The sequence below is a fragment of the Oryctolagus cuniculus genome, chromosome 11, assembly GCF_051225735.1.
Source record: "Oryctolagus cuniculus isolate XC-2025 breed Fujian yellow rabbit chromosome 11, ASM5122573v1, whole genome shotgun sequence".
NCBI lineage: Eukaryota > Metazoa > Chordata > Mammalia > Lagomorpha > Leporidae > Oryctolagus > Oryctolagus cuniculus.
Genome location: NC_142877.1, coordinates 97,296,270 through 97,314,591, shown reverse-complemented (window position 1 = coordinate 97,314,591; position 18,322 = coordinate 97,296,270). Strand labels below are relative to the sequence as shown.

General features: G+C 54.0%; 1 protein-coding gene across 2 annotated transcripts in view; it reads right to left on the bottom strand.

Moving 5' to 3' along the window:
- The window catches only part of PLXNC1 (plexin C1), a 158,728-nt gene that overhangs the window by 17,967 nt on the left and 122,439 nt on the right, over positions 1–18,322 (bottom strand). For both annotated transcript variants that reach the window (XM_008256886.5, XM_089308756.1), the window contains exons 22-23: positions 9,258–9,435; positions 7,583–7,686 (exon numbers count right to left, since the gene is read on the bottom strand). In XM_008256886.5, the coding sequence (XP_008255108.5) occupies positions 7,583–7,686; positions 9,258–9,435 (282 nt within the window). The remainder of the gene's footprint in view (positions 1–7,582; positions 7,687–9,257; positions 9,436–18,322) is intronic.

The following is an 18,322-nucleotide window of genomic DNA, read 5'->3' as shown; positions in this document are numbered from 1 at the left end:
CCTGTCAGATGCTTTGTTTTGCCAAAAGCGAGCACCCTTCCCCTGTAATCACAAACACGGCGGATGGGGCCTTGGATAAGCAACACTGCCAGAAGTTCAAATGCCTTCTCAGGAGCTGGCATGGGCTTGCTGCTGGCGCTGTGCGCGGGCATTAAGATAGCGCACACGCTGCCTGGACCAAGGAAATTTTACTCGGAAATTATCTCCTGAGAGCAACTGGAAAAAAGCATTTTATTAGTGGATGTGGCGGACGGGCGGGCACGTGCGCTCGTGTGTGTGTGTGTGTGTGTGTGCGCACATGCATGCATCTGTGTGAGCCAATTCCTAACTTTCATAGCTGCTCCAGGCTGGAACATTTCTACCCCATGTGACACTTTAACACTATGACAAAGACAGAAAAACCACTTATTTACAGATGTTGGTGGCAGGGTGGGGGAAGTAGGTTTCCGTTTTCCATCCTGCATCTGTCAGCTGGTGCTGTGTCAAGGATAGAAGTGCCCAGGAATCCAAAGTGTTAAAAAAAAAATGGGGCCAGTGCCATGGCTCACTAGGCTAATCCTCCGCCTGCAGTGCCGGCACCCCGGGTTCTAGTCCCGGTCGGGGCGCCGGATTCTGTCCCGGTCGCCCCTCTTCCAGGCCAGCTCTCTGCTGTAGCCCGGGAGTGCAGTGGAGGATGGCCCAGGTCCTTGGGCCCTGCACCTGCATGGGAGACCAGGAGGAAGCACCTGGCTCCTGGCTTCAGATCGGCACAGCGTGCTGGCCGTAGTGGCCACTTGGGGGGTGAACCAACAGAAAAGGAAGACCTTTCTCTCTCTCTCTCTAATTCTGCCTATCAAAAAAAAAAAAAAAGGGATGCTGTTTGTTCCACCTGAGGCACCCCAAATGCATCTCTCCGAATGACTTAGTAGCTGCCCCGGACTCCTGGGAGCCAGCGAATGTCCTCTGGGCCCCTACTTTAAGGGTTGAAAACCAAATAAAATCTCAGGAAGATTAATGTCACTAGATGAATTGGCAGCACACACGTCGGCCCAGCCCGGAGCAGAACTGCTACACGTGGCAGTTAAAAATTAGACTTCCCAGGCTCACGGCATTCCAGGATTGGATGTGGCAGCCAGGCGGTGCCCCTGCGATGACACCAGCCCGTGCTGGAACGTGGCAGACGCAACCGCAGGCTTTTCCAACGTCAGAATGTGAAGGTCTGACAGAGAGACCCATGCCAGCGGCGGAAAGTCACTCTCCGAGCGCATACAAGCTACCTAGTCCTCTAGACCATTTGCCAACGAAGCTGAGGCTTTGGATAAGATAGCACTTGGAATGCATGAGCTGAAGATAATTCCCAAAAAACTAGATTTCCTATGAAATCTAAGGTCGAACTTACATTTCACCATTGGAAACTGCCATTGCTGTAGGTAAAAAGGATCCATCATTGGCCACTTCCTAGGGTTCCGCCTAAGAGCAGAGCCGGCATTTTAGTTAGGAATTCCATGGAAAACTGGGAACACAGTGTGATTACTGGGATGCTCTTTAGGAAAAACACTGTGGCAATGCGACCACCAACACAAATCAGCACGTGGAAACCCTCACGGGTATCTCATTCCTGACACTGCCTCTTCTGCTGGAAATGGTGCCGTGTCGGACTGGAGCCCTGTCCCTCTGAGCATCGTGCCAGCAGCCACCTGCCGACACCATGCTCCTGCCCCAAGGCTGGACCACAGGGGTAACCTGAGTCAGCCCTTCTGGTGAGGGCTTAGGGCTCGGGGCTCACCTGCGCACCGGGAAGCGGCCGTCACAACATTCTCTACGGGGACATCAGCTCATACAGAATGAGCTCTACAGGCTTCTCCAAACTGCACGCGGTGCCCAGACGGCTCCTGCTTCTCCACTGTTTACCTGAAGTTAACCCTGGAGCCAGCAGCCAACTCCCTCTGAGGATCATTAGAGAGGAGCCCGAGGGAGTCAGGCTCCCGGAGCGTGTGTGAGACGGAGGACCTTGGTGCCCCTGTGTTCTGGGCTGCCGTCTGCAGCTCCGGGGTGCCCGTGCGAGGCTTCTGCTCTGATCAAAGCCACTGCTGCCGCCTTCAAGCTGGCCCCAAAGGGCTGACGAAGAATTAGCAATGGGGCTGCATTACTAGAGCCTCGCAGACACGAGATTCAGCTTGAGATGCTAAGAGAAGTTGTCCTCCTGAATTTGACATCACAGAAGGTAAGAAGCTAGGAGCTCTCACAAGGGGGCCCAGCTGACTCCAGCAAGGTGGTGGCAGTGGTCAGGTGCACAAGCTGACTGCCCTAAGCAGAGCCCCCTCCCCCCATCTTCAGATCCACTTCTTCACCCACTCCCAGTCTGTGGGCAACTGTGAGAAGAACTCTGACCCTGGCTGAGAACTCGCTTCCCTTGGGCCCCAGATGGGAATCAAGATGCTTATCTCCCTCCTGGGCGGCAGCAGGACCAAAGGTGCTGCTGTGGATAAAACTCGGAGACAGGGCCAGGCTCACTGCTGCAGGTGTTCGCTAAGGAAAGGAGTGGCTGGGGACACTGACCCCCAGGAGGCCTGGAAAGATGGGCAGGGCCCGGACCATCACCGAGGACACACCTGAGCGACCCGCAGCACTGCTGACCTCGCCCTGTCGGCCCCAAGGGACATTTCTAGGAAGCCTGTTTCCCGCATGATCAATGACCACTTCTGCATTCGCACACACCTGTTACCAGCAATAGCCTTCAGGGCCACCATGGTTCAGCCTCCCGAAACCTCACGGCTCAGAATGACAGGTGCAACCTGGAGAGAACACTTCCTGCCCTGCACAACCACGTGCCGCTGCACAGTAGGGCGAGGGAGTGATGACAGGGTCCGGCGAGAGGATGACAGCACAGACCACATGGAAACCACCCTGCCAGAGCTGGCCAGGGACACACGGACACACACACACACACACACACACACACACCAGACAAGCACAGTCCCTCTTTTGTAGTAAACGCGCACGGAACTAGTTAAGGAGGCTCCTGGGAAGGGTCGGATCTCAAGGGAGAAAGGTGCCTCTGGCTTACTGTGCTCACAGAGACATGGGCTGGCGACAGAACAAGACTGGAGCAGAAACTCACCCTCCCCGTGGTCACCCAAAGGAAACCAGGAAGCAGAAAATCGGGGAAAGCCACGTTCACGGAGCTGATGTGGAGAAGAGCGCAGGGCACTGGCTGCCACCATTGTCATCACGGAAGCCACTGCCACGACGCTGGAGGTGGCAGTGACACCACCAGGTGGGGGACAGGGCGTCACATGGGGACTCCGGGCCAAATCTGGTCCGTGAGATGCCGAATCTTTTGCCGTGCCCTCAGCTCCCCTTGCTGGATGCCCATTCTTCAAATCCGCGCTGGGTCCATCACTCGGAGGGAACCTGCTCCACTCCGTCTGCCCCAGGACAGAACAGGGTGGGAGAGCCGGCTCTCCCTCCAGCAGCACTGGGGCTGTTGCAGGAACTGGCCGTCACTGTCGATCAACTGGAAAACCCAGCTAATTTGGACTAATTGGAGGGAGGAGTGTCTGAATGACTTCTAACCCCTATTTTTAAATGAAATATAGTTTTTTTTTTTTTTTTTTTTTTTTGCTTTCAAGCACATACAGTGACTCAAACTGGTGCAGTTTGGTAAGTGAATGAGAGTGATAATTAGCATCTTGTCGCTTCGGAGGGAGACGCAAGTGCTCAAGGAGAGATTTTTCTTTCAAGAACTGGGCAAAAGCAAACTCCAACATGGCCCTGTCAAACTCCTCCTCACTGTGGGTCTCAGAGGCGCCTGGTACTTGGCTGCAGGCTCAGGTGACCGGGGGCGGGGCGGGTGGCCGCGTGCTCCCCTGAGGGCCATCTCCAAACACCAGGGCTGGGAGAGAGCGGCCAGGCTCACGGAGCACAGCCCCATGACCTCCCGGTTTCTCTTGCGCGCTCTGCGCTTCTGGGCCTTTGGCTTAGCGTTTTCAACATAAGGAGAATCCGTTAAGCCCTCGCATCCTCGCCTTGTCATTTATTATCACCACACAGCAATGCTGGGCTACGAAGGCCAATCAATCACTCGGATGGGCACTGACTCCAGGCCGGATTAATTTCATTATCATCCTTAAGCAGAGAGGTGTCTAGCACAGCCGAGGGCCCCCTGAAGAGCCATGTTCTCTCTCTCCTGACAGCTCATCCCGTGCCTGGGGGACCGCGCTGTTGGTCCTCTGACTTGTGCTGCCTTTCCCTATCAATGGCAGTGAATGGCCTCACTCCCTTCCTTTAGCCCCCCACACCCCCATGCCACACTGGAGACACCTGGCCAGGAAGAGCTGAGCAAGGTGAACACCAAAGGAGGGCATCTGTGCCCATGTCCCTTCTGAACGTGCCCAGAGAGGAGGTGGCCTGCAGGTGCGGAACCTTGCCCTTCGCAATGCTGACATTACCAAGCCTGACTCTGAGCGCTTCTGCCCAACAGGACAGCACCTCCCATTCCAAGTACCTTCTGTCCATTGCATTCCCTGGGGAGTGGCGTTTCTCCCCGTGCAGCCCTCAGCACCCTTAAGGCCAAGGCCATGTTTTGAAAGCTCCCTGGGGATCTTCACAAGCACCCCCCACCCCAGCTGAGAGCAACAGTTTTCCAAGTCGGGAAAGTCTGAGCTCCAGGACGCCAAGCACAGGAGCGCCTGTCACCCAGGGCTTTCTCTGCCGAGTCCCTCTCCGCACCCACGCAGGTGCCACCAGTGCACTCAGCTCCATACAGGGCCTGAGACATGTGAGCCAAAGAGCCCAAGGACGAGGCCATGGCCAGGAAGCTCTGCTCTAGAACATTCCCAGCTTCCTCCTGGGTAAGGGCAGGAGCCTGGTAGAGCCCCAAGGCCTGCCCGGTGCAGATGCGCCTTGCTGGGACTTTGGCGGGAAAGGCGGCTGCCTTCCCAGGTCGCAGGAAGCTGCTGCTCCTCCGTCTTCTGTCACAGAGCATCTGTGCGCGTCCCAGCCACCCCCTCCCTCGCCCAGCACGGCTCCCGCCCACACAGCTCAGCATCCGTTCCCAGAGCATCTCCAACTCCATTCACAAGTCTGCCTCCCCAGAGCCCCTGCTTTTTTTTTTTTTTTTTTTTTTTTTTCTGGACAGTGCCATCCTTTACCCGAAATTCTCCAACAGCTCCCCCACGGAGCTCCTGATAGCTACGCCCCATGCACAACCATGGGAGTTTTTCTCCAACACCAATCTCCCCCTGCTTTCTGCCCTCCAGGGGCTTCCTGCCATTTAGAGATAAAGTGCAAACTCCCAAAGCGGCCAGCCAGGGTCCCGCGCGCTCCGCATCCCACCTTCTCGCCTCCCATGCGCCACTGCATGGGCCTTTCTCTCGGGGGAGCCAACCCTTGCGCTGGGTAAGCCACGGACCCATTTGGGTGCAAGTCTGGCTCCCCTGCTGACCAGCTACAGTAAGCTTCCCTGAGCCGTCTGTGAAGTAGGCTAATAGTGGTACCTGCCACACAGGACGGCTGTAGCTAGACGGAGCTCCAGTACGGGACGACACTGAAGACGGTCCCGGGCAGGCAGTCAATGCTCCCCAAGCACTGGCTGCCGGTGGCTCTCACTGCAGCCTGGCCCCTCCTACGTTCTGGCACAAACTAAGTGTCGGTCCAGGAGCAGGCATTCAGCTTAGCAGGTAACGCGCCTGCATCCCAGGGCACAGGGCCTGGATTCCATAGTCGGCTCCAGCTCCCTGCCAGTGCAGACCCTCATAGCAGCAGTGACTGCGCTCTGGGGGACAGATTCCGGCTCCTGGCCCCAACCTCAGCTGCTTGTGGGCACCGGAGGAGTGAACCAGCAAATGCCATCTTTCTCTTTGTCTGCCTTGCAAATAATAAAAAACTTTTAAGGGACAACAAAGTGACACGTCACTCCGTTGCACACCAGGCGGGCTCTCTCTTCCCTGCTGGAGGTGCAGGTCCCCTCTCCCAGCCTAGCTAAGTGCGCCTCAGTGTTCAGTCTCAGCTCAGCCTCTGCTTCCTCCAGGAAGTCTTCTCAGATGTGCTAAGCCACAGCACCGCTATGCACTGAGGTGTCGCCTCATTACCTGCGCGCCCTTCCTTCCTCCACTTCCTTCCTGGGGCTGCAGGCATTGCTCCATCTCCCACGCATCCCAGCTCTCAGCACCCTGCAGGTATTCAGTGGCCGAGCTGCTGGACAAACCCCCACGGCCCAGGGCATTCCAGAAGCTCCGCCCTCTGGCCCCGCCTCTCCTCTCTCTTGTCGGGTGCAGGCTTCCCTAGCACTTGGCTCTCTGAGAGTCACACACACCCCCTCGCCGACCTCAGCAATCACCCAATGGCGCCATCACTGACCATTGCAAACAAACAGGGAACGGAGAACATCTTCAGCAACAGGAAGCCTACACCAAAGGTTACAAGGTCTGCTGTGAACACGTGGAGCTAGGTGAGGTGTAGGACCCTGTCTGCTTTCTCTGACATCAGGGCATGTGGCACCCGCAGGCCAAGCTAAATGCTTCGTCTCCTGGGGCTTCACTAGGGACGTGTTCTGTTGGGCCAGAGGAACCCAGAGAGGCAAAGCTTGCAGTGTGCACTGCGGCATGCAGAGCAAGCGAAGCCGCTGGGGCAGGGGTTGGGGTCGGCGATATATGTGGGTATGGCATGAGCGAGTCACCCAAGGGTTCGTCTGAACGGGCAGCAAAGAACTTATGCCTCAGAAACGAGCCATCTGGGGCTGGGGCTGGGGCTGTGGCGTGGCAGGTAAAGCCGCCGCCTACAGTGCTGGCATCCCATATGGGCACTGGCATGAGTCCTGGCTGCTCCACGTCTAGTCCAGCTCTATGCTATGGCCTGGGAAAGCAGTGGAAGATGGCCCAAGTGCATGGGCCTCTGCACCTGCGTGGGAGACCCAGAGGAAGCTCCTGGCTCCTGGCTCTGCATCGGCACAGCTCCAGTCATTGCGGCCATCTGGGGAGTGAACCAGCAGATGGAAGACCTTTCTCTCTGCCTCTGCCTCTGTAACTCTGCCTTTCAAATAAATAAATACATCTTTAAAAACAAAAAAAGAAAAGAAACGAAACAAGCAATCTGCAAGCCATTCCAAGAAATGAGTGGAAGTCCTGGAGTTTCTAAAAAGAGTTTACCTGGCATGGCCAGCATCGTGGTGTAGCAGGGAAAGCACCCCCTGCCCCGCCCTGTAATAACACCAGAGCCCTGGTTTGAGTCCCAGCTGCCCCGCTTTTGATCCAGTTCCCTGCTAATGCACCTGGGAATGCAGGAGATGACAGCCCGAGTATTTGGGCCCCTGTAACCCACATGGGAGACAGGATGGAGCTCCTGGCTCCTGGCTTTGGCCTGGCCCAGCTCCAGCCCCAGCTGTTGTGGCCATTTAGGGAGTGAACCAGCAGATGGAAAATCTCTCTCTCTCCCTTCCTCTTTCCCTCTGTCACTCTGCCTTTCAAATCAATAAATCAATGGTGTTTGTTTGTTTGTTTTGTAAAAAAAGAAAGAAAGAAAAGAATGTACCTGGTGCTGGAGACTCCCTAGCCCAACTCGGATTCAGGATGAGGATGGAGACATTGGGGTGTCTTGTTCTTACCTCATAGTGGCCAATGGTGTTCAGCTTGGTTATTCCATCCTCAAGAATCACAGAGGAACTGTCAATATCCAGAAGTTCTTTTTGGCGTGTGCCCACTTGAAGCTCTGCAAAAGAAGAAGAAAAAAATGTGGGCCCCTTGGACAGTCACACTCCTTTAACTGCTTCCTCTGCTGCTTTCACAACTAGAAGTGAGTAAAAGGTGCATCAGGTGGTGAATCTTGGTCTGCAGATTTGAAGATCTGGTGGCCTGAGGTTAGCTTATTTTTGTTTTGTGTTCAGGGTTCAGATTTTTTTTTTTAAAGGACTTTTTATTTGAAAGGCAGGGTTACAGAGAGAGAGGGAGAGAAAGATTTTCTATCTGCTGACTCACTTCCCAAATGGCCACAACAGCCGGGGCTGGGTCAGGCCAAAGCTAGGAGCTAAGAGCTTCTTCTGGGTCTCCCATGTGGGTGCAGGGGCCCAAGGACTTGGGCCAGCTTCTACTGTTTTCTCAAGTGCACTAGCAGGGAACTGAATTAGAAGTGGAGCAGCTGGGACTCGAACTGGTGTCCACATGGTAAGGGGAACCCAGTCTGGTGCAAACCAAGAACAAGCATGAGGATGCTCCTGCCAACCCAGAGGCGGTGCAGAGGCTGCCGGGCTGTTTTCCCTGCGGGGTTGGGTGGGGCTGCCCAGGTCATGTGGTCAGAGCCACACAGTGGCAAGATGTGTGTGCAGGGCCAGGAAGTTGTTGGTCTAGGTCAGGTCATGGTTTCCTGGCTGGGGCTGCTCCTGGACCCCATCTCTAACCAAATGGGCCACAGTGGACTTCAAGCCGCCCTACAGTGCATCTGAGGAGCGGGAATGGAAACGGGGTGCAGAGAAGGCACGCCAGTGGCCCTGCTTTCTCTGGGGCAGGTCATGAAGTCACGACACATTTGCACAGTGGCACGCAACGTCCCACACCGTGGCTCAAGGCTTTTCAAAGTCTGGCTGGGAGAGGGGAGAGTTGAATTGTCTGCTGTGGGGAGGCCCACAGCTGAATGCCAGGGGGAGCTGAGCCCCATTACACTGGCACTGCTGCCATTCGCTCCTCTCTCCTGTCCCATATCTGTCACAGAACCCCACCACAGCCTCCTGGGACCGCAGCGTGTTTGGAACCCAACTTTAAAAAAACAGGTCGCTGCACACAGGAGTGAAGTGGAGCCCCGTTAGCTCGCTCACGCATCTGCTGCCTTTGCAACACACCAGAAAAGCCTCGCAAATGAACATGGAGGAAGACAACCCTCCTAGCTGGCTGGGGTCAACAGCCGGAGCCGTGCACTAAGGACGTGCTCAGAATTAAATGCCAGTGTGCACGGCGACACGCACAGAGGCCAAAGAGTCCTCACCTTCCTGTACCGCCTGCTGTGAGGTGATGGTGGGTGGCCTCAGGGGCAGCAGGTTCATGCATCCCATTTACAAATCTAACGTTTACAAAGCCACGCTGTGGAAGCATCCCGCTTCCCGGGAAGCAGCTGCACGCTCCAGAGAGCAAAGCTGTCCCTGGGCCCCTGGACTACCCTCTCTCTGCGAGCGGCCCGGCCGGCCAGCCTCGCCAGGCAGGAGCTGCTGGGGTGCGGGGAGGGAGGGAGGGAGGGACACTCATGGCGAGATCCAGGGGTCCGCAACACAAAGCAGCTCGCCGGCACCTTACCGAGCCCGATTTCATTGAGCTGAAGTCCATAGGGAGAGCCATTCTTGCTGAGGAATGCCTGGAAAATCTTTTCTTTGGCTTGGCCTATGGTATCGCAATCGAGAACGGTGACCGAAATATTCCGACAGACATCTGCGCTCTCATTTTCTGGGATTTTTTCAAAGATGACGTTGAGTGCCTGCGAGAATACAAACAGGTTTCCAAGACGATCAGGTAATAGCAACCTGCAAAGACCCAAACCCCAGCACGTCCCGCTCACACCCCCGACGGCGCGGCGGCCACCTCTGATCGCCCAGTACTGCTTTCATCTTTTCTCTGTGATCTGTTCTTTTCAGGGACAATGGAGAGGAAGACAGAAAGGTGGAGTTCTCATCTTACCAAGTGAGCACCGAACAGACGTATCGGAGAGGAAAACACACAAAAGATTCTAAAGATGGGGATTTCTAATTTCATTCTCAAAAAAAAAAAAAAAAAAAAAAAAAAAAAACAACACCAACCCACAAAGAGCTGGAAAGGTTCCAGAGATGACGAAGGTTGACTGGTGATCATTTGATCATGGCTGCATGGCTGCCAGACAGGGCCTCGGAGTGTCAGAAGTGAAGTCCCAGGTGACAGCAAAGGTCACGAGGTCCCCGTATTGACCACACCAGAAGAGGTCACTTTTTAATATGCAGCATTAATCACCAGAACATGCATCTCCCCTTCCGCGGCTTTCCTGAGGCCTCATTAAAGCACTGAGCTCCCACCCCGCACTATCATTCTTGCATTAATTATTCTGTGTTTCCGTGCCATTCCTGAACGGTTGTCAGGTGACATCCTCCCAGCGCAGCTAAACCTCAGCATCACACTACCGGGGGTGTGGCCTTGGCACCTGTGTGAGCGCTCAGAGCGAGGGAGTCTTGCAGACCGGCTTTCTCTAAGCACAGACGCATCTCAGACTCTAACACAGCGCGGGAACGGACTCCAGCAAGAGCTCGGAGCATTCAGTAACCCGCACGACACAGCCGAGATTCTGTGGCGCCTCTGACATCACCGGTGGGAAATGCACAAGGATTTACTATCGCTGAGCCTGGCTTCAGAAGCAAATGGCAAATGATCAAGGTAATCAGGATAGTAAGAAATAAAGTCACAAATAATACAGTGCACGGGAATCCTCAGGAGTTCAAATTTAAAAATGGGTATAATTAAGGGGAGACCCGCTTCCTAGCCTTGGTAAGAAGATTAAATGAGATAATGCATTAAGGGCTTAGCACAAAGACGGGCTGCTGGGCAGGGCTCAATGGCCATGACGGTCATTATAGCTTACGAACCTGTTAAATGATCGTTATTGCTAGTAGTGGGATGCCTTCACTCAAAAACAGAGGCTCAGTCCATGCTGACTGGGTAGGACTCTAACCCCATAGCAGCATGGCCCTCAGAGCAAGGGGGAAGCTAGCAGCAAGCGGAATGGGGCAGACCCCTGGGGGTTTAGCCCCAGTCCACCACAGAACAGCTGGGTAACTTCTCAGCCCACCACCCTCCAGCAAGGCAGACTCTCTGTTTGTCACCTGCAAAGTAGATGAACAGTTTCTGCCCCAGGAGGTTCCAGGGATCATGCATAGATTTAACCGCATGGTCCCCAGAACAGGGTCTGGTTCCTGAGCACTTGGGAGACAGGACCTAGGGGTGCCACCGACACCGTGGACCTGGGGCTTCTGAAACACTGGGAAGGATCTCGGGGCCACATTTTCCCTTGAACGCTGCCACGGCCTGGATGTCTGTGTCCTCCCAAGCTCGTCACACTGCCATCTGCGACTCCCAAGGCAGTGGTACGTGGAGGTGACCTTAGGGTAGAGTCCTTAATCATGGGATCCATGTCCTTGTGACCTGGAGAGCCACGTGGCTCCGGCCAGCGCAGGAAGATGCTGGGAGATAGCCCCATCTGTGGGAAAGCTGGGCCTCCCCAGACACGGAATCCACCCCACGTCTTTGAACTTGGACTTCCCAGCCTTTGCAACTTTGAGAAATCAATGTTTGCCCTTGCTAAGCTGCCCAGTCTACAACAGCCTGGAAGGACTAAGACAAAGGCCTTTCAGGCTTGCCCCTAGGATCTAGCCTATAATCCCGCAAGAGTGAACTTGGGCCCAGTCCGAACCAAAAGATCAGGACTCCACAGCAGCGCGATCTCATCTCTGAGCTAACCAGTGGTGACCTCAGTGAGGCCTTCAAGGATTCTTTCTGGAACAGAGTCGCTCCTTTGCCTGCTAGGACATCTGTGCCTCCCAGCAAGGGGTCCAAATGCCTTCCAGCTCACAGACGCAAAACACCAGACAGGAGAGGAGGTGGGGAGTGCCAGGTGCAGAGCACAGCCATTGGGCACATCCAATGTGGGGCAGCCTCATACACGAGCCCTCTCCCTTGCATCCCTGTCTTAAGCCACATTCATGGGGGCCTCTGGGGCCACCCTGCCAATGTCCGGGGGCAGTTAGCTGTGTGATGAGCAGCACCGCCACTGAACCGAGCCGCGGGGTCTGGAGGACGTGGCTAGAACTCGCCGTACCCGTTCACACGAGTCAGCCTGCTTGTGGTGGGGAGCGAGTGCAGTGCGGTGACTGCGCAGGGCTTTCCCAAGACAGAGATGCATGGAAAGCCCCTCGCGGTGAGCACGGCGGTGATCCCAGGCTGCTGCATAGCTTTGTGGGTATCTGTGAGCCAGCACGCTCTTCCTGCCTAAAGGGCACGCTGTCTTGAACAAAAACACCTCTTTACAAGGCAATACATGTTCTTCTTAAAAACATAACCGAAAGGAAAAAAAAAACAAAAACATCTTATGGGGATGTAAAGCAGTGTAAACCTGCTGGGGCCTCCAGAGCCAGACCAAGGGCAGGGGGACTGCACGGCATTGGGCAGCCTCCTGGGGAGTTCCCAGGGTAAATTCAGATACAAACTGATGTGCACGCATTTCTTGTGCTGCTACCACTCAGTGCTCAGACAGCAGTGTCCTACAGCCTCAAGTATGGGGTTCCCAGTGCCTGCCCTGCCTCCCAGCTCCCCCAAAGACACCTTTGCCCACTGCTCCCACCGGAAGCACCATCTCCCCGGCTGCCCCCACCAGTCCCCACCAACACCCACTTAATGAGAGACTTCTCTGTGCCCTGTCCGCCATGTAGGGCTGGGGGACAGGTGAGGCCTGAAGACATGGCGCTTTTTCTCAGATAATTCACAGTGCACTTAGGAGACAAAAGCATCAGTGTGACCAATAGTCAAGCATCAAGTGGAACGGCCTCAGGAATTCTGGGTAGGGGGGACAGCAGGAGGAGGGTCCCCGGTGCCACCTGGACTGTCCCAGTCTCTGTCACTCACTAGCCGTGGAAATGTGGGCAAGTCAGCTAACTTCTCTGAGCCTTAAAATTCTCATGGTTCCCACATCAAAGAGTCACAGCCTCACTACACGGTGCCACGTAATAACAGCAAATGCATGCATGTTTTCTGTACACCACCCACCATTCGAAAACCCTGTGTATAAAATACATACGTTAACCTCAGAAACAACCCTACGAGATGGCGTCTCTCCTTAGTCCCATTTCACAAATGGGAAACTGAGGCACACACCGGTTAAACACATTGTACAGGGTTACTCAGCAAGAAAATGCTAGAACCAGTCACCCTAGCTTCACGTTCTCAAACGCTTGGCGATTTTGCCTTTCAAAAAAACATGACACTGTTTTGCAAAGGAAGCTCAGTCCAAATCCATGGCGATTAGTTTCAATTCCTGCAGAAAGCTAAACGTGCACTAAAACAGATACTGGCCTCTTACCCAGAAATCTGCACCCCCGTGAAGAGGAACTGTGCGCGCTCTCGCGGTTTCCTTGGCATCAAAGTGGCAGCCAAGAAGTGGGCGTGAGCTTCGGCTGGGGGGCTGCCAGGCCACAGCGCCGGCCCTGACACCCATTTACTTTGCACCTACTGTGCCCGGGGCTCTGCAGTTGATCCAAGGTACAGCCTGGCAGTCATGCTATCTGGGAAGTTCCCAAACCAGAACAAACTGGGGGACCCACACATCAAATGCTAATGGCAGGCAGAATGTGGTGGGAGTAGGTGGGTGCTTGAGGGGTTCAGAGAGACGGCACCTCTAGCTTGAATGGGTTTTTAAAGTTATTTTCAGGCCCAGCATTGTGGTGTAGTGGGTAAAGATACCACCTGTGGTGCTGGCATCCCATATGGGTACCGATCTGTGTCCCAGCTGCTCCACTTCTGATCCAACTCCCTGCTAATGGCCAGGGAAAGAAGCAGAATATGGCCCAAGTGTTTGGGCCCCTGCCACCCACACAGGAGACCCAGAAGAAGCACCTGACTTCTAGCTTCAGCCTGGCCCAGCCCTGACCACTTAAGCCATCTAGGGAGTGAACCAGCAGATGGAGGATCAGTCTCTCCATCTCTCTATAACTTGATTTTCAAATAAATAAATCTTTAAAAAATTACTTATTGTCAATTTTACCTGAGAAAGACAAAGATCTTCCATCTGCTGGTTTACTCTCCCCAAATGCCTACAGTAGCCAGGAGCCCAGAACTCCATCCAGTTCTCCCACATGGGTGGCAGGGACCCAAGCACTTGTGCCATCACCTACTGCCTTCCAGGGTGTGCACTGGGGGGAAGTTGGATCAGAAGCAGAAGAGCCGGGATTTGAACCAGGTACTCGGATACAGGATGGAGGTATCCCAAATGCCTGCTCCTGAACAGGGGTCTTCAAAGGGAGACACATTAAGGCAGGCTACATGGAGGAAGGGGCATTTGCATTGGACCATGGACACGATGGGCTGCCAGCCTCCACGGAGACTCGTGAGCAACAAAGCTTCCGTCTTCCCCTGAGCCCGGCAGGCAAGGAAGTCTACAGCAAGAATCCCACTTCCTTGGGAGGAGGGGAGAGAGAGAGGTTACAGACCAACGTTGCGTTTCTGGAACCTGCCATCCGACAGGGAAGCTGCGCACTATTGATAGAAACAAATATGGCGAGGAAGAGAAAGCTGCTATACGATGCTAATAATAGCCGGCCCTTATTGAACGCTCGCCACGTACCGGGGACGGAGCTGTGAATCCACTTAATCTCCACAACTGCTCTATCAAGTGGGCACTATTATTAGCTTTGTTTAGCAGATGAAAACAGCGACCCAGCGAGGTTTAGAAGTTTGTCCAATGGGAGCAGCTGCCGGAGGCCACTCCTAGGGCACGTCCTGATCTGGAGCGAGAGGGGCCAAATGGCCGATCAAAGCCACACAGTCTCCAGGGCAGTCCCTGCGGGCCCCACACTCTGTCAACGCTGTCAGAGGAGACAGGAGGGAGGGGATGTGGTGGAGAAGGCTCGCCCTCCTCACCCTGACTTGACAATGAACCTCACGGAACCCCCACCCCCACCCCGGCCCGGAACGTGGACTGCGGCAGGCAGCTGGGGGAAGAAGATGCCTTGGACCAAGAGGTGACCTGAGGACAGAAGAGAAGGAGCCTACATCAGCGAGGACACCCCTGAGCGGAAGCACCAGCCAGCCCACCCCAGACCTCCATGCTCTGTTGCTGGGGCCACAGGGCTCCTGCAGCTGCCTGCATCCTCACGGATTCAGGAATGCTGTCTGTCTCCAAGCAGGGCCGTAGAGAAAGGCGGGGCTGTTTGGAAAATGTACACCCAGGATGCAGAGAGAAGACCAGCCTGGAAGGGTCCTCTTGTCCCATGTCACAGACCAGCTTCTCTGGGGCACCAGTTCAGGTTTCTCATTGTCACCCCCTGTGCACAGGTGTCCGTGGGTATTACCTGCCAGGGCTGGCAAACACCCAGACATGGGATTTATGCAACATTTTAAAAGGATTTATTTGAAAAGAAGGGCAACAGAGAGAGGGCAAGATAGAATCAGACAGATCTTCTGCTTGCTGGTTTGCTCCTCAAATATCTACAACACCCAGGTTTGGGCGAGACCGAAGCCTGGAATTCCATTAGGGTCCCCCTCGTGGGTAGCAGAGACCCAAGAACCTGGGCTTCACCTGCCACCCTCTCAGATGCATTAGCAGGAAGCTGGGTTGAAGCAGAGCAGCCAGGACTTAAACCTGCTCTCTGATGTGGGGTGCCGGTGCTGTTGAACCAACGGTGCCACCGCGGGCTCCTATGCAACACTTCTGACCAGAACAAGCACACGAGCATTTAAGAGATGTTCTCCCTGATGATGGATTCAGCTCATCAACTCCCTTGCATCGCCCAGTGTCATCAATAAATAACCAAGAAGAATTCGAGGGGACACTTTCTGCTTACAGGTGACAAGAAAAACTCTCAAAAGGGACAGGACCCACCGTGCTGGGCAAGATGACCAGACACGGCACGGCATTAGCTCCTAACCTGCTCCCAAGTGCACAGGGTAGGGGCCAGTGTTGTGGCACAGTGGGCGAAGCTGTCACCAGCAATGCCAGCATCCCACATTGGAGCACAGGTTCAAGTCCCAGCTGCTCTGCTTCCAATCCAGCTCCCTCCTGATGTGTCTGGAAAAGCAATGCAGAGTGGCCTAAGTATGTCGGCCTTGCCACTCGTGTGGGAGACCCAGTTGGAGTTCCTGGTCCTGGCTTTAGCCTGCACCAGCCCTGGCTGTTGTGGCCACTTGGGGGAGTGAACCAGCAGATGGAAGATCGATTGTCATCTTTTCCCTCTACCTCCTTTGTCACTCTTTCACATAAGTAAATTTTTTAAAGATTAATTATGTGAAAGGCAGAGTTTCAGAGAGCAGATGCAGAGAGAGAGAGAGAGAGAGAGGTCTTCCATCTGCTGGTTCACTCCCCAATTGGCCGCAACAGCTGGAGCTGTACCAAACCATAGCCATGAGCTTCTTCCAGGTCTCCCACATGGGTGCAGGAGCCCAAGACCTAAGCCATCTTCCACTGCTTTCCCAGGCCATAGCAGAGAGCTGGATTGGAAGTGGAGCATCTGGGACTTGAACCAGTGCCCATATGAGATGCCAGCACTGCAGGTGGCAGCTTTACCCACTATGCCATAACGCCAGTCCCTATAAATAGATCTTACACACACACACACACACACACACACACGGAAAGCCGTCATCACTGCCTGTTTACAGATGAGGGAACAGGTTTAGAAAGAGTAAGTGACTTCCCCAAGGTCACACAGCCACTCAGTACAGCGGCTGAGCCCAGGTTCAAAATCAAGACTGTCAGCCTGCAAACGGCACCTCTTCTGCACATGAACCTACAACCACATTCCTATCTTGTTAGGGCCTCGCCCACCACCCGTCCCGTGACGGCTGTGTCAGGTGTGGGGACAGCAGAGGGCTGGCAGGAGGCCTCCTCCCACGTGGCTAAGCAGTGGGGCGAGTGCTGCATGCTTTCGGAGCTACGGGCGAACACCAAGAGCAGCTGCGAGAGGATTTATCGCGAAGCAGCAACTTCATCATAAAAGGTCTTGGAGCCATCATTGCTTTCATTAAATAAAACCCATAAAACGCGTTTCTAATTCCATTCCAGGGCCAGACCAAAGTCAAGATGAACGTCTAGGTCTTACACTGAATGATACGAGGGAGAAGGTAGCGGTGGAAATCGCCAGGAGAGAAGGAAGCACAGGTCTGGAAGCTCAGGGCCAGCAGCGCAAATCTCAGCAGAACAGCTCAGTGCGGGTTGGTCTCCGGCTGCAGCCAGCGGCCTGTGGACACCCACCCCAGCTCACACCCTGGCCCAAAGCTTCCTGGATCAAGGCACTTTGTGCCTGTAACAGAATCATGGGGTGGAAGGGGAGGGAAGGGAAGGGGAGGGGAGAAGCCGCCTTTTTCTGTTTTTGAAGGAAAATTTTACGAAGTTCATGGGAAGCATTTATTCAAATTTATGTCCATCTTGCCAGTTTTTCTATATTTTGTAGCGTTTGCCAACATTTGTCTATTCTAGAATCTAGTGAAAAGAGCTGATGTAGCCTAAAAGAAATGACTTCAGTATTTTCAGTATTTTGGGTTTTTGCTAAAAGCCCCTTCAGTTTCAGATTTACTGATGGTAGCAAGCAGTGCGTGTCCCACAAGGAGAATCAAGAGGCCAAGTCTTTTGGGGGAGGTGGAGGAGAGTGTTCTGGTTCTTTCTATCATGTCAAGCTCTGCACTAAGGCCTGGCAACCTTCCTGTAAAGGGCAGTCCCCATTGAATGCTATGTGGCCCATGGGGTGTCCATTGCAACTACTCAACTCTGCCCCAGTAGCAGCCAGAGGCAATAAGGAAACCGGTGGGCGTGGCCATACCCCAATAAAGTATTCTGTTTATAGAGATAGGCAGGGGGCCACAATCAGCCCTCAGGCTGTTTCTAGCAGCTCCCTGCTCTACATGACAATGACTTTCAGTGAAATTCTAACTTGGACAACACCAAAAAAAGAAAAAAATGCTTATTGCCACCATGATTTGCAGTAAAAAAAAAATTTATTCTCTGAGGAGCACAAATACAAATAAGAATCCCAACACCAATATGATGGAGTCACAGTGGAGCCACCAAGAGGAAAGTCAGATGCTTTTGTATTTAGATTACCAAGTTATTTTCTAATTCTGAGATTGCAGGCGTGGGAAGGAGGAGTCTGAAAAGTCATTTCAGGCAGCCATTTAATGTTCACTTTTCGTTTTCCACGTCTCGCTGTGTACTTTAGACTTAGCTCAAATGATGGCGAGAACGGTTTCACTCTCGGATCAGGAGGCTCCGCGCACTCAGACGAAGGTGGTACTGATCTCAGTACTACCACAGTCAGAATAGAAATGACGTGCACTGCGGAAGACGGCAAAGGCGAAGCTCACGGGCTGTGAATTCACGCCGCAAGTGCTGGGAGTACCGAAACCAAGACTGCCGGAGTGCACACGTTGGGATTTAATGAACAACAGTAACGGAGAATGACTTAGCCAGGACAGTGGGTTGTTTAATTAAGGGGATAATGGATCTTCTGCAAGGACCAACTAAATGGAACCGAAAGAGCTTTGGACTGGGGGGCTGGGGAGGGGAGTGCACCGCGAAAGGCAGCAGGTGGATGAGAAACCCCTGCAACAAGCCAGGCGGGCTCTGTTCTTTCCAAAAGTGC